This window comes from Hirundo rustica, chromosome 4, assembly GCF_015227805.2.
Source record: "Hirundo rustica isolate bHirRus1 chromosome 4, bHirRus1.pri.v3, whole genome shotgun sequence".
Taxonomy (NCBI): Eukaryota; Metazoa; Chordata; class Aves; order Passeriformes; family Hirundinidae; genus Hirundo; species Hirundo rustica.
In genome coordinates, this window is record NC_053453.1 from 60,515,325 (window position 1) to 60,540,268 (window position 24,944).

Consider the following 24,944-nt stretch of genomic DNA (forward strand, 5'->3'; position numbering starts at 1 on the left):
ATACTTTCCCAATACTACACTGGGCCAGAGAAAAGGATTTGCGTGTTTAGAACTGATAGGTCTGCAACAAAAACATTTTCCATATAAAACACTTCTTTACAAATACTTTATTTTACTTAATGTATCTGCTATACATTGGGACAGTGATCTTTGAAAGCAACATCAAGATTTCCAGTCCTGACTTTTGAAATACTGAATACTGAGGATGCACATGAGCTGACCCTTTCCAAGCCAGTAAAACACCCCTAAACAATTAAATTAGAATATTCAGTATTAGTAATATTACTATTACTATTTTGAGTTGTTAATGTCCATGCTCTGGAGGCCCTGATGCAAGTCATTGCCTACCTGTAATAACAGAGCCTACACAGAGTACTACCAACAACCTAGTTTGGAAAAAGAAGATTATTTAGATGCTCTTATTAGTTTTGGGTCATTGTGAAATTACACCTGAAAGTATTTCCTTGATTCGGTCTCCACAGCCTTCCACAGCAATAAATCCTAAGAACCCAGACCTGATGTTGCTGTCTTGTTAAGCCTTCCCAGAAAGAAGTGCTACTGTTGCAATACAAGAATACCACAACACATCCCCTGTCCCAGCCAATACAGAAATTAATCACAAGCAGTGAGAGAAATCTTCATTTTCCTTCTATCGCAGTATCCTTGTTATGTTACCTGTCTGTCAAAAATATAATCACACTACAAAATACTATTTACTACAGGCCCACAATTCCTAGGGCTGTTACTATTTCCTACTTTATCCCTAACAGGCAGTTAGGGGTAAAACCGGAAACATCTGCCCACTAAATGTCACGTAATTAAAACAACACTACTGATGATTACCACATCTGACTACACCTCTACTTTAGAGCAGCTTGCCTGCCAAGGCTCAAATATCCAAGCGAGACTCACAGTTAGGAACTGAGAAAAACCAAATCAACCCTCCACCACCAAAAAACCCAAACCAAAAACCCCAACCCCAAAATATGAGAGCTGGAATTTAGGTGAGCTTTACCATCCTGCAGTGATCATCTTGTCTTTGCCTTAATTATGTCAAGAGTCAACCAGAGTATGCTTTTGTAGATACCAGTGAGAAGATTCAAGTCTGATGAAGAGAGAATCAGTTAGATTTTATTTTAGTGGAACATACAAGATTAATGAAGATTATGTGTGGAGTGACTCAGCCTACACATTTCATTCTTTACTGTAAGGATAAACCCCACATTCTGTGTAAGGATATTGGCCAGCCCAGCCCACATCTGCCCTCCCTCCCCAACACAAACTGCTCTTGCTAGACTGTGTTCAACTGTCCCAAAGACCGCAGTTTGCTGCCCTCTTCTAAGAAGGACTTTCCAAACCAGGAGAAGTGGTACAAGTTGCAAGGTTTGATTTAGGCATTCAACAACTCAAAACTTTTGGGAGAGTTAAACTTTACCAAAATTAAAAAAAAAAAAAAAAAAAAAAAAAAGGAAGGAGGGAGTGAGAAGGAGAATAAATACAACCAATGAACCAATACACACGGCACCATTTATAAATAACCCAACATTTGGTGGAAAATGAAGTGGAAGCAACAGCCAATCACAGACCCCACTAGTTTATTTATATGCTCTCCTGTTAGAAGACTGAAATATCTGTTTTTATCTTTTGCTCCTTAGTTCTGGTAGCTAAGTTTTGCATTGTAGTTTTGGTAGCTAATCATCACAACTGTTCTTATCATAGCTACCAAAAATAGCTTGCCATGTGCAACAGTATTTTTGTTAAATAAAATATACAAAAATATACAGATATTTGACTTTTATACATGCATAAATACAGAGAGATTCTGGTGCAAATAAAGATTTATCATCAGCTTCAAGCAATGACATTTATCACAGTATCTCATTGTTTTGTCTGTTTCCCACAGACATGCACTATCTCAAAATAAAAATTAACAGCTAGTGAAAGAGTCCATCAATATACCATTGAAACACTCTCTCAGTCCATAAAACTTCCTACCTTTAAAGAGTCAGCAGCTCAGAACACTTACAGGAAATAAAAACCCCCAACTCTCAGCATATAAAGACTTCCTTTTCAATTTGTTAATACTGGTTATAAATCAATAGCTGCATTAACTGGCAACAGCCTCAAGTACATGTACTGCTAATTCTTTCTAGTTGCCCCTCTGTTCCTACAAGAATCTGGACCATCACTGTGAAAATATTAATTCTTACCACCATCACCCTTTTATAGAATCTACAGCTCATTTATTATAGGCAGGAAGGGACAGGCTACTAGAGGAAATAAATACTACCCAGTACAGCAAGGAATTTCTTTCCGAATACGCATTTTGAGTGGCCATCTTTATAAAGAAAGTTCTTGATCATTATTGAGAATTAGTTTATACAAATTATATAAAGCTAATTGTAGATACACACACACTCTATATGTACTGTTGTAATAATTATCAGGTCAGTATATGTCTAGTACAGTTCCTGGGTTTTGAGTGTTTGTTTCACTTTTCAAAGGCTGTTTTGTCTTCGTTAGTATTTCCTACATGCAATGTAGCAAAACATAGGAATCTGTTCCAAAACTTTGAGTTATTCTTGATGTCTTCCTACCAAGAGTGCAGCTGTTTTTTCTGCCATCACTTCCAGGTGGTCAGGACAGGCTTTCCTGAATCTCTCGCACGGCTTCCTTTGACCCCTGGGGACTGCCCAGGACGACCCCGCAGGTCGCGATCGGTCCCATCGCTCTGCGCCATCTCCTCATCGTATCTGGAGGGAGGAAAACACATTCAGTCAGAGCAGCCGTGTCCTGCTCCACAAACAGCAGTGGGTCCTGTATATTCTACTTTTACACTCTAGTCTGATTACTGTCTAGATCTGGAGTTTGATACAAGCTGTTCCACACACAGCTTCAAGCAGGCACAGCATGACCTGCAGCTATGATTCCATGAATTTGTAATATTACAATACAGATCATCTGAAATATCTTCAGCCCCTGTTTGAAAGAAACAAGTAATCTGGCAGCTAAACTCCTGAGTTTGAAATTTTGTGCTTGTGAAATTCCCCATGTGCTTCTGCAGGTCTGTGGTTAAGAAGAACATCAGCCTGCTGCCAGTTTAATTTAACTCCTGAGTTACTGCTTCAAAGGGATTGTTAGCTGCAGTGTTAGAACTCCAGTGTTGCATCACAGAGAGAGAAGGGAAAGAATGAGGTGAGCTGAACAGCCATGTGATCAAACAAAATGCATCTGATGACATGTATTTGGTAACACTTCACCACAGTGATGAGTGGTTCTGTAAATATCTAAACCCATTATAGCCTCAGATAACCTCAGCATATACTGACATTTCAGCTGCTATGCAAATCCCAAGCAGAATTTGGTTATAGAGAGGTAATTGCAACTAACAAAAGATAATACTAAAAAAAAATTTGTAGAAAAATCATAATATATACTTAGTTATACTGTTACGTGGGTATTCATTGCTACCTAACATTCATTAAATCTTAAATCTTAGTGCAGACCACTTATATTTAACTGCTTTTACTAGTATAGAGAAAAAGTATCTAAGATAAGTATGAATTAGTGGATCAGCTGTGTACATAAAGTGCATTCTTGACATACTGAGCAATTACACCACTAGTGCTAGAGAATCTATCCAAACATTTTCTCAAAAAAGATGAGAAACTGTGTCATTCAAATCAGTGTTCTTCTGCATAAAACAAATCAATCCTGAATAAATCTTGCAGACACTCCAATATAAAAATCTCAGTTTCCTTCATTCCTCTCTTTAGAATACAGATTGAGGAATTTAAAAAATATCTGAAAAAATCATTATTTATTTATTATTACAGCCATTATTCACAGGACTCAAGAGGTACTATTTCTATGAACTGAGAGAAAATTTGCATCAAATAACTTTTAAACCAGAACCAACTATTTTTGCTGTTTAAGTACCATGTATATATTAGCCTCCATACAACTGAAGTTCTGCATGTGTAGAAGACAAACGTTCTCTTTGCTTCTGTCCCTCATTTCTAGCTGCTGGAAGCTCAGAAGGTGCAAGCAGGGGCTTACCAGACAACATTTTTTCTGGACATGAGGCAAGGGAACTCTGCTTTAATGCACTCCCACTCCAGTGCAGCTCCAAACAAATCAAGTGGTACTATGTGCCCATTTTTCACATCAGAATGAAGTTCACCTTATCTTTTTGGTCTACACTACACATCAAAAAAAGTGAGATGACAGAACAACATTGGCCTTTATATGAAACACTGATAAAACTTACAAGACTTCATAATTTCCCAGAACCTCTTTTGGTGGAGATTTATTCCATTTGCAGTCAGGAATTTCCCCATTAGGCACAGCAATGTTAAGTGTGTCATTAATGAGATTATACTTCAAGATGCGATCATTAGCGGTGCTGGAAGTAAGAGAAGGGGAAGCATTAACCTACAAAAGGAATAATAAAAAAAACAGTCAGTATCAGTTTCTGGAGTGTTCTCTAAGCAGCATGGGTGATGCCTGTGTATACCACAAGGGAAATTGAGCCTTGGTGGCTCAAAGCACATCTTTCAGTTCCTCAGGCACTGGAAGGAATTCCCCACTGGGCACTTTTCTTCTTACTTAGACAGGAAAGTACCACTCTGTTAAGTGTCTGCAGTGTCAGCCTGAAGATTTCTGTTAGGAAGAGATTCACCAGGGTGAATAAGCCAAGACAGAATTTTTGTTTCATTTTCTGTTCACTGTTACAAACCTCATACATTTGAGAGCTTAAAATTTTCCCAGTTAACATGAACTGCTGTTACACACAGAAATCTGTGGCTCTTCTGGGTAAACAACTTTTCCCTAAGTTCTTACCTGAATTCTCCCCTAATATATTGTGAGCTGGAGAGTGCTCCTGTTCAAAGCACTACATTGTATCTTCCTTCAGTTAAACCTGGGATTCATTTAACATGTCTTTGTTCCACATTTATTTTGGAGAAGTAGTATCAGAACAATAAAGAGATGATTTTTTTTTATGAAGTTAACTTCAAATTAGATTGAGAAGGAAGAGGGATGGAGGAAATTTATATTGAACATACAAATCTAAAGTTAATACACCAAAGAGAAATTTATGCTTAAAAAAAAAAAAAAAAAAAAGGCTTTCCAAATATCCTAATTATCCTTTGTATGCCCCTTTTGTTTCCTCTCAATCTGTAACATTAAGGCCATGAGAGCATCTAAAAATTACATTTGATGTTATGCTCCATCAAGTCAATGCCCACTTTCCAGGTACTGATCCAGTATTTAACAGGGCTGCTAACATTCAGACGGCCTCTGAAGTGCAGTTGTGTGGATGCACTGGATTTAGAAACCAAAACAGAAAGCCACAAAAATAGAAACATCAAAAAAATAGGAAAGAAAAGCACATGCTAGCTTGGTCATCACATGACCTATCTCACTTTCCAATGTTTTTCTTAATCCACTTACCCGATAAACAAAAAAATACTGTTTAAAAAGAGGAAAGACTACATTGAAATCTACTTAGTTTCATTCTGTGAAATGAGAAGGAAGTTTTTTTCCTGTATTTTATAAAACTTTACCTCAATTAGCCAGGGTTTAAGCTTGTCATCAATGATAATGTCATATCCATAACACTCAAAGCAGTGTTTATCATTATTCATTACAGGCTGGGGAAAAAGAAAAGACAGTAGTATGTATTAAAATCTACTCTTCAGTAAGTAACCCAATTATATACTTTCTTTTCTAGAAATCACATGTGATGACATTACAAATCTTCTACAACACTTTTCAGTGTTGTAACTCAAATATAAGCTTGCTAACTAGTAGGTTAAGCCTTGCCTTTTTTTTTTTGAGGCTGTCTGTAAATATTTCAGTACTAATGATTGCATTGATGCCAAGTATTAAGTTATGTTAATTTCCCATTATGCTGCCAGAGTGAAAATAAGCGTTTTTATACTTTGCAAAAGTAATAACTATATTTAAAGCCTGCATGCATCAGGAGAAAACAGGAAATTTGAAAATTTACAGCTTCATATAATTGTGAATTCTTTAAACTTTAGAAAAGCAATTCAAAGACACTTCTTTCATTCTGCTGCTTTAACTATGCAGAAATTTTAGGTCAAACAATTACAAAACATTTTAAAATGATAATTACGCAAGGTAATTATAACCCCAAAGCCAAGACAGACCAAGAATCAAGTTGTGCTTAGATGCACATCCTCTAGAGAACCAGGAGCTTTCCAGCATCTGCTAAACATTTGCAGTATGCATGGTATAATAGTTTCTTCTATGTGAATCTCATTAGATCTTTTAGAGAAACCTTTATGAAGGTTTCTGAGATGTTTTCCCCATTATTAATAATGAAGCTTTTCATTTCTTCAGGGACTGAAAGGGGGAAGGAGGAACAAGAATCTAATTATGCGGGCCATTGTCAGAAGGACAGAAGAACAACAAATTTCAAGCTCGCTCTCACCACTTTTCTTCTACTCGGGTTCTGCTAACATTTGATTATATCCCTTTTCTTCTCCCAAGTACCTTCAGATATGATTGCACAGCAGAGGCCAGGTTAAGCCGTGCGTCCCCAGCTCCCACTGATCCTAACTGCATAACCTTGTCCCTGTTTCTCGTGCTGATTCTGGTGTTCATCTGCTGCTTCCGTGACTCAGCTTATTCCCCTGGCAGAACACCAAGCCATCAATAAAGCAAGGCAGTAATTGTCAGCGCACAAGTGAGCTGATTCAGCTCTAAATGGTGCCAGAATCCACCCAAAAGAGATGACAAGACAATGTACTTGGGACCAGGAGAGTCCTTGGCATCAGTGAGCTCCTCAGTTACCCCAGCTGACTCCCAGAGTGATACCTGCTCTCTAATGTGATCACAGACTATTACCCAAACATTGGAAAGTCACTCAAGAACAGAATCGGCTGCTGATGCTTTTTTTTTTTCCTTAATAAATTCAAGATAATTCTGTGACTTGTGTATAAAAGTGGTGAAAGTATGTTATGTAAGTATGATGAACTAACAGCCTTAGGTTTCCTTTGATAAATTGTCCTCCAGAGATTTCTTTTTTTCTTTGACACATTTATTATTGCTGGAATGACGTCACTCATTTTGGCAGAACTTAATACTATTCACAAGGGCAGTATCAAGTCATATTAAATAGTTCACAAATCCCTCAAGGAAAGAGATTGATTCACTCCTTCAGATATCCACAGACAGCTTCAACCCACTCACCCACACAAGATTCAGTTACCTCATTTCAAGAACTCGAGAGATAAGAGAGCTGCAGAAATCAGCACACACCATCACTCAAAGAGCAGAAAACAGATGTAGGGGCAAGCAAGCTCACTTCCATGCTTATGGGAAGCCTTCAGCTGCAATGCTATCACTGGCAGCACTCCAGGAACAGCACTCACCGCAACAGCCTTCAGGGACTGCACAATTATCCAGTGGATTTCATCAAATAATTTGTTGGTGACTTCTTTTCCACGGGTGCTCTCCAGATACAGGCGTAAGTTACTCACTGTCCACTTGCCTCCATGGATGTGGTTGTAATCATCCTGAAGAGTGAAGGAGTTTACTCAGTCTAAGATTGTGAAGTTGTTCAGCAGGTTTTTTTCATCCCCACAAGAAGTCCCCTTATACTTACAAGTGCTGCTCTAAAAACAAACCTGGCTAATTGCTCTTGCAGCTTTATGAAGAACCTCAGCTTTGAACTGCCCTCTACATAAACAACTGCTTTTATTATAGCTCTAATATGCTTGTATCACACATTACAAATCAAGCAATAAATCTTTCTTAGGAGAAAAAAACAAGGGGTACTTTGACAGTTTTATAGTACAGCATGAGTTATGATCTGGAAATAGAAGTTTTAAAATGTGGAAGGAAAGAACTGAATGTTTTGCTCCTCTGGGGATAAGGAAAAAAAAACAATGAGCAACAGCAGAATTTCACTGAAGGTAGCAGTTGTAAAATGCAGCACTTGAAAGTGTTTGTGTTTGTTTATTCATTTAAAGTACAACTTGTCTGTTCCATGGTATCTTCTTAATGGCGCTACTGATAACAGTTACATTTAAGAACATAGTGAAATAACACCTGAATTGTTTTTGAAAGTTAAATTTTTCAAGTAATTCAGCACAAAGCCCCACTAAGTGTTACTGAAGCTGAACAGGGGGAAACAGGAGGTTACCTTATGTTGTCTCCTCAGAGGTTATCAAGGCTCTGCATTATTTCTCTTTAAATGGAAAGACAAGAGCAAAGCAAGGGTTGTTCATACTGATGGAAAGGCACATGCTCAGTTCTCAAGGAACTCCCAGGACAAATGCTTTGCCCCTTTATCAAGTGTTGTCCTCAGAGCATTTCTACCAATTAATGATTGTATGCCTACTAAATTACAAAACACAGAATGCATAGAGCAGAAAAAGGCTCCCAGAAGGACATTCTGTCATCCTCTAGGACAAGGCCAGAGAAGCATCTATCTTATTATTAGGCTTTCTCCTACAGCTCCCCCATGAGCAAATTTGGAAAACTGGACTGTGCAAATAAAGACCTGAACCATGGCTCTCAGGATTTGCTCCACAGAAAAGATGTCTTGAGACCAGATTCCAGCAAGGGAACAGAGATCAAAGTTTCAGTCCCCTTTGCCCTTCAGGACATGTTCTCAAATCAAAACAGATTGCAGCTGGGTAGAGCTTTACACAGTCACAGTTGTTCCAATAAAGGCATTAAAACAACATGAAAACAATGATGTATAAGAATTATTGTTGTTTTGTTTGTATTGCACATGCATTTTTCAGCACCTCATCCTAATTTTTATAAATTACTGACAGCTCAAATTAGGTACAGTTTTAGAAGACTAAAACTGTACAGTCTAAATGCCTCCGAAGTTACAGGTACATTTAAAACAGAACAAATAGGATGGGCAGCACAGATTTACATTTAACGTCTCTTCCGCCTTTCTGCAAAACTGAACAGGTATCAGCGGTATACAATTTATAAAAAGCTTTTCAAATATTCTAGTAATAATTCCACATTCTTAGGCTGCTACTTCTATATTCATTTCTGTTGTCCTTTACTCTAAGTAACCTCACCACCACCATCACTTCTCTTATTTGGGAAAAATCTCGAAGGCCATTCTTTGAAGGCCATTCTTTAACTGGTAGAGAAGATGGAAGGGTGCATAATAACAAAGCAGGCAATGTACCACGTGCCTCACATCTTCACTGCTACTGGCAACAGCACCAGGATTTTTTCTCCACGTTGTATGGGACCTGCTTTCACCATAAGTAATTCTCAGTGTGCTCTGTCAGACCAAAACACGTTTGAAGCACTTCATAAATCAGCACCTGAGCAATAAAATGTTTGTTGTACTGAAAAATGGCCTATTTGACCACTTACCCCGGTTTAGAACTACCAACATTATCATTCACATTGTTGTTACAGCAATATCCAGACAAAATCAGTTCTGCTATGCTGCACATGTTATGGAACAGTAGCAGAGAAGGCACATTAAGCAAGGTTTCAGTTTAAGATATATTCTATGTATCTTGTGTATGAGTGCATGTATATACCTACATCAATATAATCAGGAGCACGTGTGTGTTTGTGTCCATAGGTATTATTTTCCATACCATCAACGTAAAGCTTCTGGCATTAGGAAGTGCAACAATAGGGTTTTAATGACTGTACCAGAGGCATGGTTTGTAAATCACAGACATCCGCTAAAAACACCACAGGGACAATCATTATCAAGTCGTTCCCTGAAGGAACAAGGCTTGGGAAGTGACATTTTAAGCCCATCTATGTCACCCCTACCCCACTAACCTTCCCTCTCCAGTGCTGAATTTCAGCTTACTTTGACATAAGGAAGGGCTGTGGAAGCTCTCATGTTTCCACACGAATATCAACGGTGAATTACAGGACAGAACTGTTCTGCAGGCAGTGCTCCAGCTTTGATCATGCAAGAGGAAGCCACCAGATGGCCAGGCAGCACTTATTTATCTCAAGTTTGCAACTGCACATTCCCTTTGTTTCCCACAGAAGGAAGGCAGGGGCAGGAGGCTGGGGGAACATTGGAAGAAGCTGGAAAGTCCTGTGATGAGTAAGTGCTGGAAATAAGAAATTAAATTAACTGCATTCAAGACAGAGAGGGAAGGGGAGATGAGAAAGGAGATATTAAGCCACTATTATAAAGTATGCATCCACACGATCTACTAATTTCATTGTTCAATTTATAAGTGAGCATATTAGCTTTTAAATGAAAGGAGACCCCTGCTCTCAACTACTGTGAGTCAATATATCACACTCTATTACTGAGCTGCAACTCATTATCTTGACTTTTGAGTTGTGGTTTTCTAAAATGTTTAAATTCTAAAATGTATTTATTTGTAAGTGCAAGGTGAAGTATTTTAATTGCAAGTTGATTAAGAGTATGACAAAACCTTCTGATTCCAAGTTTTTGGGACAATTTAAGAAAATCAGTCTCGCTACCAAAGAGCATCTAAGAAGTCAGCACACTTACCCCATGTTTCTGAATGGCAACGTTTGTAAGATGTACAAACATGTTATCCAGTTCACTTGTACTCGGTGTGTACTTCACCGTGCAAAACCGGCAAAATCCAAGCTTATACCTTAAATGCAAAAAGTCATTAAAATGTGTTAAATCCCTGTAAGAAAGAATGAAGTGAGCATCCCAGGATACCATTTACAGGTTACACTTCTTTGTGCAACATGCACAACATTATTTTGACTACACTGGACATTATCTCTTAACAAAACACAAAGACATGCAACCTTACATGTAACATCTCAGTGGACGGTAGGTAGACACTAAAACATAGAGACGAAGATCAAATTTCTTTCCACCAATTAGTAAGGGATTGTTGATGTAGAGTGAAATCACATAGGCTTCTTTGGAAGACTGAGACACAAACCTGAAAAACACAAACCATGCCTCACAATATGATATTTGCAACAATACAATCGCTGAAGTCTTTTACTTCTTTAGAACTGTTCTGTAAGCTTTGAGTTGTCTGAAATCTTGCATCTTTTGCCAAGACAACAAATAAAGTTGTGGTGGTTAATAATACACACTTGGCATCAGGCCTTATTTACCAAAAAAAGGCTGAAAATACTGCACAGATGACCAGAACCAATTACCCACTTCAACTCACACAGTAGCTGACCAAGCCATTCAGAATGCAGCTCTACAAACCAGCCTTTTTCCATTTAAGTGAATTTAGAGCTTGGAAAGGTTCAGACAAGCAAAAAGAATGTACTGCATTACCTTCATTATTCAAGGTCTTGTACTACTGGAATATTTGCAATTTCTGCTTGGTGTGCAATTGCAAACCACTGTGAAAAGTGAATATAACTTTCAGATTGTGACATTCTTCAGATTCCAAATCAAACAGGGGGAAAAATACCCAAATGATATTAAGCCAGTCATTTGATCACAGGAAAAAAACATTAGTTGTGTGATCAAAACCTCTAGTCAGAGAAAAACATAAAACTGCTAACCTAAGGAGTTCATTAACATGACGTGTGTTGTGTTCCAAAATGAAAATACATTAATTTCATAGAAATGCATTCTTCCTTTGTACTAATTTAAAAAGTGATTTAAGATATATTAAACAATTATTGAAATTGCCGAGGGGAAGATTTTTCTCTTGCTTCCTGTTACTTAATACTGTGAAGAAGAACAATTTCTTTCTGTGCAAGTTTTTCCCCAACAGCACTGAAGGCAATTTTATAAAAATATTAATTCAGCAGTTCTTTGTACCTCCTCATACCAAAACAAGTTGTATTATAACCTGCTGAAGAAGGAAGCCAGATAACAACTGAGATTAAATGCAAACGTAACTATAAAATGAAAAAACAACAGTAATAATGGAATACTTTTCCCATGCATCAGACAATCAGCATGTTGATGTAGTTCACCTAATTACAGAAAGTACAAGAAAGGGGGAGGTTTTAAGAACTTACGAAGATGTTTTGCTGTCTCGAGACCATTTTTTTATTTGGGAGAGTTTATTGATTAGAAATATTCCTTTTCCTTGAGCTTTGCCACAAGGTTTCATAATCCACGTGCTGGAGGGATTCTTTCTGAATTCTTCAACGAAGAGATTATAATCGGCAGGAAGCATAAAAGTCACAGGAACAAAATCTAAATTAAGGGGGGGAAAAATGGTGCTCAATTAAAGACACTCTACCTGATAAGGCTATTGACACATGAAGACTGAAAAGTTCTGTATTTTCAGTTTTCCACTCTGGCATGATCCACCTTCATTAAGACTCATGTTGCTTTTTATCTCATTTACATTCTAGTTTTTACTTAAACAATTGCAAAATGTTGCAGGATGCTAACTTCATAGTAATAGATTCTAATTCATGTGAATAGATTTTCTTTCTTCTTCCATTTATATGCTGTGCAATTAGAGTATTAGATACCATTCCAACTAAACAATTAAAATTTCTCAATTTCCTGTATCAACTTTCACCATTTTTTACATTCTCTGTGCAGGCGAAAATCCCCTTTGACTGTGTAATTTTTATTTCCATGTAACCCCAATTATTTTTATTTATTATATCTTATTCTGAACTCCTATTATACTTCTTTGCTCCCACACTCAGTTTTACCATGATTTACCAGATTTACCATGAAACCTAAAGAAAAGCATTTTTTACTTTTTGCTACTAAATTATCTTCACTTCCATCCTTAAAGAACTGCCTTCTTGCACATATTAAGTGTTTTCATTTCACTTTTCCAAGTTGTAATTCAACTCCACATATTCCACTCTGTCTCACTTCAACGCTTTCTGACCTCCAAACAAACTCTGCTTTCCTCAGTCCTAATCTATTCTTGGTTTAGTTTTGGGGTTTGGGTTTCTTGGATTTTTTTTTTTTTTTTTTTTTTTGTCTGGTTTGCTTTTTATTTTATTTTATTTTTCTAGCAGCCATTATTAGTTCCCCAACTACTACCAAATTTCCACTCTAAAGTGTTTGTTCATTCAGTTCTGTCTAGAGCCTTTCTGCAAAAAGTTTTAGCTTTTGTTCCAGTGTAAGATTTTCACATAATAGTTTTTAACTTTTGAATTAAACAAACTGTAACCCTCTTTATATGAAGTAGCAGAGCCCTTTGGTTTCATGACTAACCTAATTGCAAAGTATCATAAACTCACAACTTTCCCTCTCCAAAATAATTTTTGAGAAACCCCAAAGGAATCGAACCCAAAAGAGGAACAGAGCATTTCAAGGTATCCACTTTAATGTTATAATACTCCAGAGGTTCAGTGCTTCATGCACAAAAAAGCTGTTTTGATTCCAGCCATTGAATCCCTGAGAAAGAAGCTGAATGTTGATATTAAGAACAACATACCCAAATAAATATATTTCCCATTTTCATCCTTTTCTGCAAGAGGACTTCCTTCTTTCTCAAGTTCTTTTCTGTATCTCTTGATATTCTTTACCATCAAATCTTTCCTGGTCAGTTCATAGTGGTTTGGGAAATGATTGACAATTTGGTCATCAGAGAGTCGGTAACCGGTTTCCACACTGAACACATTTCTGATTGTTTGGACGCTCATCCTGAAACCAAAGACAGCTACCAAATGATTTCTCTCAAGTAACATGCTTCAGGAAGACAAATTAGAGATCTTTTCACTCCAATTCCTTCATCTTTTCTCACTGTCATTTATTTTTTTATATTTATTATCTTGTATATTATATTATTTATTATATATAAATATTTATTATTTTGCTGCAGCGACAATCCAACATATCTCAAAGTTCTATTAACAAAGCAAATTAAATCCTGCTGAAGGTTTAATCAGTCCCTCTACCACTACTGAAACTGGTTCAGGAAGTGAGGACAGAAAGATGACAAATGGGTCCTACTGGAATCTGGCTTGTTGATAGTCAGGTCAATCCCCAGCAGGACCTAAAAATGACTGAAGTGCACCCAAATATTACAGAATCCTCCTTCGAAATCTGTCACTTCACACTCTTGAAACTCACCTTTCCTCTTCAAAAAAGCCACAAATCCAACTTCCTACTGACTGCCTTGCTACTTGGATTACAAAGGAATTCAAATATGTGACTTAAAACTGGTTAAGAGATCTTGCTAAAAACACCTGTGATGTTTAGTTACATACCAGATGAAAGTGCTGCAGTGACAGAGTCATCAAACCAGTTATCAACTACACTTCTCACAGAAAATAAGAGCAGGGTCATAGATGCAAAGAATTTTCCATATTATATTTATCAATGTGAAAATTTAAGAATATTTCCTGACTGCCACCAATCTGCCACATTATCATTTCAGGAAGAAAAAAACAACAAAACTCAAAACTATACAACCAGTCACACAGCAATTTCCACGAGTGCTTCCCCACTCTCCCAGCTGCATTCCAAAAGCATGAGCAGATTACAAGATTCCTGTCCATTTAAAGAAGGGGTTCACAAAGGGTACATTTGGCAGCACAAACTGCCATTCTGATGTATTTGAAAGGAACATCATAAATTGCTTGGTTTATTTAAAGAGTACTGTTTCTGCCAGTTTAATAGATAACGGCATTCTAGGACAGCATTTCATGGTTTTATATTAGACAAACACCGAATGAAAAGATTATTTACTCTCCTCCTTTTACCACAATCTTGATCTAATTTCACATTCACTCTCAGTATTGAAATGTTGAATAATTAGCCTGAATATAAATCATTATCATGAAGAGAAGGAAAGTACAGTTTATTACAGAAGTCTGGACTCTGGTAACAGGGCAAGCCTCCATAACATTGATAAAAGAAATTGGTAATTGTAGTGTACTTACCAATAAAAATTCCAGTCTTCATTTTCTGCCACCTGAATCCATCCTCTTTTTTCAAAGTTGTTTATTAGAACAGATTTTTCTATGTCAGTTACCCACTTTACTTTCCCTGCCATTATCCTAAAGCAGAATCAACCTGTTCGTACAGAAAAGTTTAAAGTTGAAAATAGGGGAGGATACAGGGAAGTAAAAGCAGAAGAAAAGTGGCACCTAGAAAACACTTTCATACAAGTATATTAGTTTAAAACCCAAGGAAAATAACATCTAGGCTCAGACTGAAACCCTGCATTTCTCAGCTGGACAACTGCACACAAGGACACTGGTTACAGGAACGATTCACACCCCACACCTTTTATATCGGCACACAGCATCTGTCTTCCCTTAAACACTACTGACAGAACCCCCTATTCTATACTGGGCAAGAACCAAGAACCATTCTATACTGTTTAATGAACCAAGAGTGAAGCACAGACATTGTATTGTTTCTAACTTATGAACATATATTTTTGCTTTGTTTTGAAGCAGGAAAGTTCATCTGGGTCATGTGGTGCCTGTAGAATAAAAAACCATGATTCCAAGAGAAATCCCTTACATGGGATCTTCCCTTTACAATCCCTGACATGCTTTATCAACAATCAACATTTGCAGTATCTCAGGGGAGGGAACTGAAGTTACTGACCTTGCAACTGGTATCATTAAACCCTGACAGGAGGATTTCCTCAAGCGTCAGGTTGTTAGAGGTGCTTACAAACTGCATTTCAGGTCCTGACACCAGATGTCACTTTCTACATTAGAGCTCTCACTTGCCCAGGCCAGCCTTTTGTTAGGATCACTAGACCATTCTGGCAGAGACCTCAGCAAGTCCCTCGGACCAGCCTCCTGCTCAGTGCAGGGTTAGCTACGAGGTCTGGACAGTTTGCTCAGAGCTTTACTAATTTTTGCTCTGAAAAGCCCCAAGGACACAGACAACACAGCTTCTCTGGGCATCCCATCCCATCCCATCCCATCCCATCCCATCCCATCCCATCCCATCCCATCCCATCCCATCCCATCCCATCCCATCCCATCCCACAACCTCACTGACCTAATGAGGGTGGGGGCAGGGGGTGGTTCTCCCTATATTTTTATCATTTTCCCTACATTTATTATTATTATTTACATTACTTTCCCAAGAACAAAAGTCACCATGCAAAGGAGTGGAAGAGAGATGAGTTATCACACACACACAAGCAACACCGTCTACTGCCCATTCTACGTACAAATTTCCACTGAAAATAAATTAAAACATAAAATCACATCTACTAAACGTAGTAATGTAATTAATGAATGTTAATTCAATTTAACAGTGATGCAATTTCTGCAAGTAACATGTTGGACTGGGATTCAAGGGGATTTCATTTTCCAGGACTAGATATGGAGATGTACGTTTGCCACCAAGCTCAGGCCCCAATTGTTTCTTTCTGGGAGGTATAACCCATATAATCCCACACTGACTATTTATCCGGTCAAATCCTGCAAGGCTGAAATGTTTACTAATAAATTTCAATTTTAGAAAGTTTAAGACACACGTATTTTTATTCATAGCGGTAAAGCAATCTGAAATCAAGCTTAGATAGAAAAGAGCATACAAAGGCTCAGAATCTGCCTTCTTCTTTTATACAAACCCGAGTTCTGCAAGGTCATGATCTTTATCTGGGTTTTCCAGATATTACCAGAAAAAAAAGTAAATGAAAAAATTAATTTTTTTTGTATTGAAGTTTGTATGACTCACCATCAGTGACTTACTAATACCACACACCACACTTGTTGTGGTCTTAAAAGTTCAGGGATTAGACAATTGCAACACAATTGTCCCTTCAAAAGGAAATGCATTAAAGGCTACAACGGTATTAACCAAACACAGAGTAAACTTTTCAAAAGGCTTTAAACCAACATTTTTCACATCTCCAAGCTACCCTATGAGGTTCACCAAAATACAAACCTAACATTATACCTGTTTCTCTGACTCCTTGATCATTTCACACACAGGAAAGTGAGCTTAAATTAAGCCGGAGCTAAACACTGGAGATAGGTTCTACCAGCAATTAAAAGAAAAATTACAAGAGTGCAATTCTTTTCCTGTTTTGGGAACTTGGTGCCTCACAGATCCTTCCTCCTACAGGAGGATTGAAAGGATAGCAATACAAGAGCAGACTGAAAATTCCTCCTAAATTTCTTTAGAGTTTGATCAACCTCAGATGGTGTTTAAGTGGCCCGCAAACAAAACCTTCCAATTTTGTATAAATTGATTACTAAAACCCACGAACAAAAATGCACAAAAGAATTATAGAATTTTAATACAATGTCATTTTCTAGAGGAATCCTCTAATCTGCAAATAGGTATTCTAGATAACCCGATGAGATTATGCAAGATAGCTACACACTCAAACTTCTGAGATCACTAGATTCACAAAACATCAGAGAAGAGCTGCATAACACAGCCATAGCCTGCATATTTGTATAAGTCAAATCCTTCACAAAACACCAGAGCTCCTACTCAAGAGACAATGGGTACGTGACAGAGGCACACCACTTCTCCAAAACACTGCCTGTCCTGCCCGGACTGCTCCCACGAGCAGCAAGGAAGCCTGGCAGCAGCCTAACCCCCAGGGGAGACCTCTTGCAGTACAAACCGATGAACTGAGATCCAAAAGCAGCCTGGCTGGCACCACAACCACTGTAAGAAGCCAGTGGTGCCGATGGCAGACCTTTCACACCGCAAAATGGGGGTGAAGCTGTGCCTCCGGCACCTGACCCAGCAATATCTATTTCCTTCTAACAGTACGAAATGTGACTGTGCTCCATTATTAAGTTTACTACTGGAAAATCCAGTTCGGCTGTACCATCAGATGAGGCCAGGAGGGCCTTCTGCGAGGTTCCCAAAGCGTTAGAGGAGGAGGAGGAGCCCAAGCCTGAAAGAGACACATGGCTCTGTGTGTGTGTGTGTGTGTGTGTGTGTGTGTGTGTGTGTGTGGTGGGGTGGGGGTGTGGGGGCCTTCGGAGTGATGGAGGGGTGTGTGTTTCTATGTGTGGGGATGTGTGGGGTGGGGATGTGTGGGGGGTGTCTGCGTGGGGAAGGAGTGGGGGGGTGTGTGTATGCCTGTGGGGTGTGTATGGGTGCGTATGAGGGGGTGTCATGTGGGACCGGCTGTGGAGGAAGGGGAAGGGATTGGGGATGTGTGTAGAGGGGCTGTGAGTATGCAGAGGGGATGTCGGGGAGGGGACGGACACCCACGAGCCGCCCCACGCCCCGCGCTCACCTGCCGGCGGGAGCGCGACCGCCGCTCCCCTCAGCCCCGGCCGACCCCGCCGGACGCCGCCATCGCCCCGCCCGTTCCGGCCGCCGCCCCGGGGCGGGGCCGTGGCGGCCGCCGCCGGCCATGTTGTGTGCGGGGCGGGCTGCGGAGCGTGGCGAGGCCGCGGAGCATGGCAAAGCCCGGGTCGGTGTTCCCCCGGGGGACAGGAACGTGCCGCGGTCCCGACGGGAAAGCCGCGAAGCCCCCCCGGCCACCTCGGCCGTATCCCTGCTGTGTGAGGATGTTTTGGTCTTACGCCTCTGCGGCCTGGGCCTGCCCCGTCGTCAGGAAACAAATCCCTGACAAACAGCAGTACGTGAGGTAATGGGGGTTTTTGAAAGGCCATCGCGTTACAAAACCTTCCTGGATGTTACCAGAATATAAAACCCTCAGGGACACTCATGCCAAAGCTCAAGTCGATGTTTAAGCCCATCAGGTGCTAAAATGTTCATCACCATACAGCTGCAGGAACAGCTGCTTTTGTATGGGAACTGTTCATAAGAAGCAGGCGAATTTTCATCCAAAAATTTCATCACAAAACGCCAGACTGGTTTGGGTTGGAAGGGACCTTAAAGCCCATCTGGTTCTACTCCCTGCCATGGGCAGGGACACCTTCCACTATCCCAGGTTGCTCAGAGCCACATCCAGCCTGGCCTTGGACGCTGCCAGGGATGGGGCACTCTGTGCCGATGACAACAACGAAGTGATCAACAACTCTAATTCACAGTGAGAGCTGAGTGAGAAAAATAGTACATAAGAAGTTACTCTTTTAGCTCCTGTGCAGAGGAGCCTGATTTATGCACACAAAAATCCTTCCAAAAAGAAATTATTAAGACACCTGCCATATATTAAGATCATCAACATTCTATGATAGGCTTGATACAAAACAATATCTGTGTATCTACACAGTGGACTCCAGAGATCTGAAGAGTCTCTGAGAGAGACTGTAAGACAAATTACATCTAATACTTATTTTGTCTCTGTAAGACAAATTACTAATTAAAAAATAGATACATTAAGGCAGTAACTGAAATAAGCAGTTTGCAGCATGTTGGAGTATAGCAAATTCCTAAGAGCCTTAATTCCCCAAATAATCTGAGTACAATAAATATGCATTCTGATCTGCCAGGTGATACTATGGTAATAGGCTGTTTCAAGGATGCAGCTACAAAGAAAGAGTTAATTTAATAATTCATATAACTGGAGCTATTAAATATTCCCTAGTTTAGCTATGAAAGCAGCTGCAAAATGCAGCGTCATGTGGGTGGCCACGTGCAGTGGAAATTTCCTAGCACAACAATACCTCTGGCAGCAGAAGAGAGCAGCCTTCACAGCCTTCTTTCCATCGAGAAGGTATATCTGCTATGGCAGCCTACAGCAAGAAAAGTGAGCCTGAATCTTCATGCTTCTTGATCCTTTTTTGTTCCTGCATCCATCATACCTCAGAGGAAAGCTGAAAGGAAGTTCGCTTTTTAAATGTATTAAATATTTCATTAAGGACAGATTTTTTTTTTTTTTTTTTAATGTAAGAGTCTTTTAGCTTAATTCAGCAGTTCTTAACTGATGTTCCAAAGTATAAAAAGACATTGTTTTGCCGTCTCTCTGAAATCTACATTGACAGTATTACGTCACAGCTAATAATAGATGCAGCAGTTTTCAGTTCTAAGGCATCTCCACTTTTTAACATTATTGTTAAAAAAAGGGAAGTGGGGTGTAATTTGAGAGCAGCTCGGTGATGCTTACTATTATTGTATCAGGAAATGCCCTGGTGTGCTATCTTTGTGACAGATATGACTCCTATGATGACATTTGGGTATTTTATTTTAAGCTTGAGGCAACTCACAAGGTTACCTGTATGTGCAAAATTTAGCCATGTTTCAAGAAGGGAACTGTTATTGATTTGACGCGGTAAATACAAGAATTGAAATATCAGAACTGGTGAATAGAAGAAAGTCATGGCAAGCGGTGATAGTACAGAGGCTAATTTACCTTTTATTATATTGTACTTTCAAGGCAATTTTCTTCCAGCATGTGCAAATGTAAACAGCACGGTTCTTGGCATGAGTTGGAAGATAGGTTTTGTCATGTTCATTTTACAGATGAGTAAACCTCTTGTACGGAGCTTAAAGGTTAGACAAGAAGGGTTGTACTGCACAGTGCTGAAAGAGGTGGTTTGCCTAAGGCACAACACACACACAGGGACTTTTACACATTTAAAAACTTAGCCATGAAAGTCTTAGGGACATTCCAGCTTCAAGTGGAGTCCTGCTGCTGTTCTGCTTCTCCTGGTGTTTACCTTCACTCAGAGAGATGAAATCATACTATAAATAGAGGTCAAAGTCCTCTCTCAAACATTACCTGGTAGTCTCCTGTTTGACATGACAATAAAATGTGGAGCAATACGGGGTTTGGTTCCTGAGAGCTCTTTTGCAGTACACCGTGCTTTCTAGTGATGGGTGATACTGACTGAATCAAAACACCAGCACAAAAGAAAAACACCGAAAGTCCCATGACCTCACCAAACCTTTTGGGCGCAGATCTCCCTCTTTAACCTCTCAGTAACTCTGCATTGGCTGTGCTGCCAGGGCTCCTATTCTCTGCTCCACACCCTTTTTCCTCAGGTACCCTCGAGACAGTCGGGCATGCAGGTGTATCTTAGTTGCTATGCTGAACTAAGAGGAAAGCCTGCTCCTCCCTGTTTAAAAGTGAACACCGCCGCATTTCCAAACCAAAGCCCAGCGCGGGCTCCAGCACGCTATACGGGCCCACTGAGAGACAAGGGCAGCCATTTGGAACGGGGCTGCTTCTGCAAGAGGGGGTGCGCAGGGCCTGCTCACGCCACTCGGCATCTCTGTCGCTGCGAGTGCAACGCTCACGCACGTCCCGGTGGCCGGGGTGCCGTGGTGACCGGGGTGCCGTAGCGACCAAAGCGCTCTGGTAGCGACCAAAGTGCTCTGGTGGCCAGGGTGCCTTGGTGGCCACGCAGGGCTCCATCCCACCGCGGCCGCCGTCCCATCCAGGGGCGGACCACGCCCGGAGCCATCCCGCCCCTCCGGCTTCTCCCGGGGCACAGGGCGCCGTCAGCTCCGCTCCGCCCGCGGCGCTTCCCGCGGCGCTTCCCGCGGCGCCAGCAGCGCCCGGGCGGAGCTGGTGGCGGTGGCGGTGGCGGCGGCGGTGGCGGCGGTGTCCCCGGCGGGGCGGGGCGGCGCGGCCGGGCCGGGGCGGGGCGCGGGCGGACAAAAGGGGCAGTCGGGCAGGATCGCGGCCGTGAGGGGCCGGCGCGGGGGGCGCGGGGAGCCCCCTCTGCTGACGCTGCTGTGTGCCCGCGACGCGGCGGGGACTCCGGGCCCAGGTGAGCGGCGGGGTCCCGGCGGGACGCGGGCGGCGCTTTTCCGCGGAGAGAGCGGGGGCAACCCGGCCGGGCTCTCCGGGCAGAGCCGGGCTGCGCTCCCGGGACGCTGCGGAGCGCCGAGGGCTGCTGGCGGTGCCGGGAGCCGCCGCCTCACCTGCGCTCCCGGCCCCGCGGCGCGTCCCGGGACGGTTCGCGGGCGGCACCGCCGCCGGCGCTGGCGCCGAAGCATCTTCGGCTTCGGGAGGCGGGATCGATGTCCTGTAACAAACGCGGCGGGCGGGGTGGACGCCGTGCCTGCGGACGGGGGAGCGTCCGGCCTGGGCTGCTCAGCCCCGGCAGGGACCCGCGCCCCTCCGAAGGATGCTGCGAGCGCCCGTGCGCGTTGGACTCAGTTACGGTGTTCTAAGCAAATGAGGAGCGGAGTGCGTGTACTTTCACTCTTAGCAAAGCAGGAAATAAGCCCGCAAAATAAGTGCAAGATACGTAGCAAAATATGCCGGAGTTAAACGTATAAACAAATCCCCGAATAACTCGTTTACTATATCCGTGTACGTTTCAAACGATGCTGTTGATAGCAGGAATGATCTGCAACAGCAGAGATGGATACAGAAATCTGTACAGCAGCGTCTGCTCCGTAACGTTTAAGTCATTTCACAAGGAGTGATTTCATCGGCATAGTGAGTTCTGTGATTAAACAGATTTCAAGGTGTTTAAGTGGGAAGTATTAGCCTGAGATTGCTTCTCAAGGCCATAGCAGAAAGACAGACACGTGTATAACAGGAAGACAAAGTAGACTCCATTGTAATTTTCTGTCACAGGTATATGGACCAAGTTATTTTGAATTAAAGTATCGTGGGCACGTTATTTTTTTAATCTAATGCATGGCAGCTGAATGAGAGCACTGAGTGCAATGAAGAAGAAAATCAGTGTTTATGCAAGTGTTTATGTTTGATATCTTTTGATGTAAAAATGTCGCCTCTGTAGAGAGACAATAACTCTGAATGAAGAACTGTAACAATATTGCCTACTTCTCCTGTTTGGCAGGTCTTTTTAATGATTTCTGTATCAATAGGCCATTGACCATAAGCCTATTTAGAGAAGACTAAAAAAAAATTGAATGCACTCAGCTTCTGCGGGGTAACCTGCTAGGCAGAGCAAAAGCTGGTGGGAGTAGAATAGGAACTGTGAGCTTGACCCAATACAGGAAATCTAAGTAAAACCGCAAACAGCATGGCATTTTAATTCTCTATTCTGATGTTCAGAACAAGGACAGTATCAATACTGGGCTGAATTTGAGTCCTTTGACTCACAGTCACACTGTTCTTGCATATCAACAGTTTCTCTCACCTTCCCAATGTGGCTACAGTAACTGGGATTCCAGAAACACCTGTAGAAGATGCCACCAAAGGTCATAGAAGATGATGAGTTTTCTGACCACAAGTCCAATAATGTCCCTAAATGGGACAGGCTGGAGGTGCAAGGTGACAGTGTGGGTTCTGTGCTGTGCAGTGCTAAGGGGACCAGGTGAGGGAAAATGGAGCCCAGAGCTCTCCCAAATGTGCCAGCCTTTTAATATTACGAATTACCAGGTTTAAATTAAAAAAGTTATTTGGTCCATTGAAGCTCAGCATCTGCCTCAGTATTTTTATAGGTTATGACTTTGAATTCTACATTTAATATCAAGGCATGAATCCCATAATCTGCCTTCTGAGGATGCCAGCGGATTTACTGCAGGTACTTTACCCTCCAAGTGGATGGCGTGGTTGAACGAGGTCTCTTAAGTATATCAGATTTTAATTTTTAATTTGATTGAACACATCTTAAGATTTCAGATTTTACTGTGTAACTGTATTAATAGTTACGAGCTTTGCACAAACGTTTTTGAACACCAATAACAACTTTTCTGTATGCATCATTTATTTTAGGAGCTTTCAAAAATACAAAAATCTAAGACACAAAATTTTGGAATAAACATGAACAAAGAAACATTTTTCCATTCATAGATTATTGAACCTTATATATTGTCATACTTGCCTCCATCAACTTGGCCATGCAATTCAATAATCAATTTTAAGTAAGTTCTTATTTATTATCTAGGAATCTTGACCTTTTGGTGAGACAGAGGAGTACAAAGGGCAGAAGATGTTTTGAAAAGGAAATGTCAATGTTAGAGCAGAATCTGACTCAATCTAAACCTTAACTCCTTATAAACAAGTACAGCAAAGGCGATACCCCTGAGATAGGTGGTGCTGTCACAAAAAAACAAAACAAAACAAAACAAAAAAAAAAAAAAAAAAAAAAAAAAAAAACCCCACAACAGACCAAAAAACCAAACCAGAACAGAGCCTGGCAGAATGTGTGCGCGGTTTTGGATTTTTTAATAGATACAGTTTCACTGTGGTATCAATATACTCTTCACTTGAATGTTCTTAGTTCTTCCCATGAAACCTCTTGGGAACTGAATGTGTTCATTTTGATAAAAGCAGACACCCCTTGTTTCTTTTTCAATTTAGAAGCCATTGAAATAAGTTTATGAGCACTGAAGGAATCAGTAGACTCTTTAAGGAAAATGATAATTTATAGGCTTATCAAATTACGGCTTTTTAATGCAGACATAACTGCTATCTCCTTTTTAAGGTGTAAATCTCTTGTTCTCTACAGTCACAGTCTCTGTCACAGTAAGGACTGGTGCTCTCTGAGTGCTCTAACAGACAGCATGGAATTGCTGATGATACATAAAAAACTTGAGATTCTTAGAAGTCTTGACTCAATCAGAGCCCCTTAAACATTTTCAGTAGGGACTGAAATGCAAAGTATCTGTGTGTGCTCTTTGCTGTTAAAGGTTTCCTCCATTTGCAGTTTGCTGTATGCATTTCTTTTGCAACTGAGGTTACAGAACTTGCTTAAGGGACACATTTTTTGTGTTTAATTATAATCAAATGCTTAATTCCTATTCTGTTTTGAGGTGAGAAAACCTGTTACATTCCCAGTGGAGACATGTTATCATACTAACTGAGCATAAAAACAGAAATGAAATAAAATATAAGAAATACAGCATGTGTTTTTTAGATTTACAAAGTGTCCCTTAATAGCTGTTTGAGGCAATATTAAGAATTGTTTTGTGTAAACAATCTCCAAGGTCATTGATGTTAAGCTGACTGAGAACATGGTAGGAGACAAAGAATTAATTTATCTTTGCTCCTTGACCTGATACTGATTTAAGAGTTCATACAGCACACTAGGTTAACTAACCTGCACAAAATGAGTAACGATGATTTAACCTCTCATCTTTCAGAGAGAAACTCAGGCTGCTAATGGTTACCCTGCAACATTTTGCCATGAGCTGTGGTGGTTCCAAAGGCAGGTGTCCCTGTGAGGGAAGGGGCAGGGATCTGGTGCCCACGGGCTGTGTGCTGCCCATGGCTTGCAGCATCTGACCTGCAAGG

The 24,944-nt window shown here is 40.7% G+C and overlaps 1 protein-coding gene across 2 annotated transcripts; it reads right to left on the reverse strand.

The window, feature by feature from the left end:
* Nucleotides 1-1,109: 1,109 nt before the first annotated feature.
* On the reverse strand, nt 1,110-18,183 carry TTLL1 (TTL family tubulin polyglutamylase complex subunit L1). Of its 2 annotated transcripts, none has more exons than XM_040063196.1 (10): nt 18,111-18,183; nt 14,815-14,947; nt 13,365-13,573; nt 11,971-12,151; nt 10,785-10,919; nt 10,508-10,616; nt 7,404-7,547; nt 5,568-5,654; nt 4,271-4,434; nt 1,110-2,753 (listed from the first exon to the last, which is right to left on the reverse strand). In XM_040063196.1, the coding sequence occupies exons 2-10, from the start codon at nt 14,925-14,927 to the stop codon at nt 2,624-2,626; spliced, it is 1,272 nt and encodes a 423-aa protein (XP_039919130.1). In that variant the 5' UTR covers nt 14,928-14,947; nt 18,111-18,183; the 3' UTR covers nt 1,110-2,623. The 2 variants fall into 2 exon arrangements, with proteins under 2 accessions (XP_039919130.1, XP_039919131.1); XM_040063197.1 differs by lacking the exon at nt 18,111-18,183 and adding an exon at nt 17,694-17,712.
* Nucleotides 18,184-24,944: the final 6,761 nt, after the last annotated feature.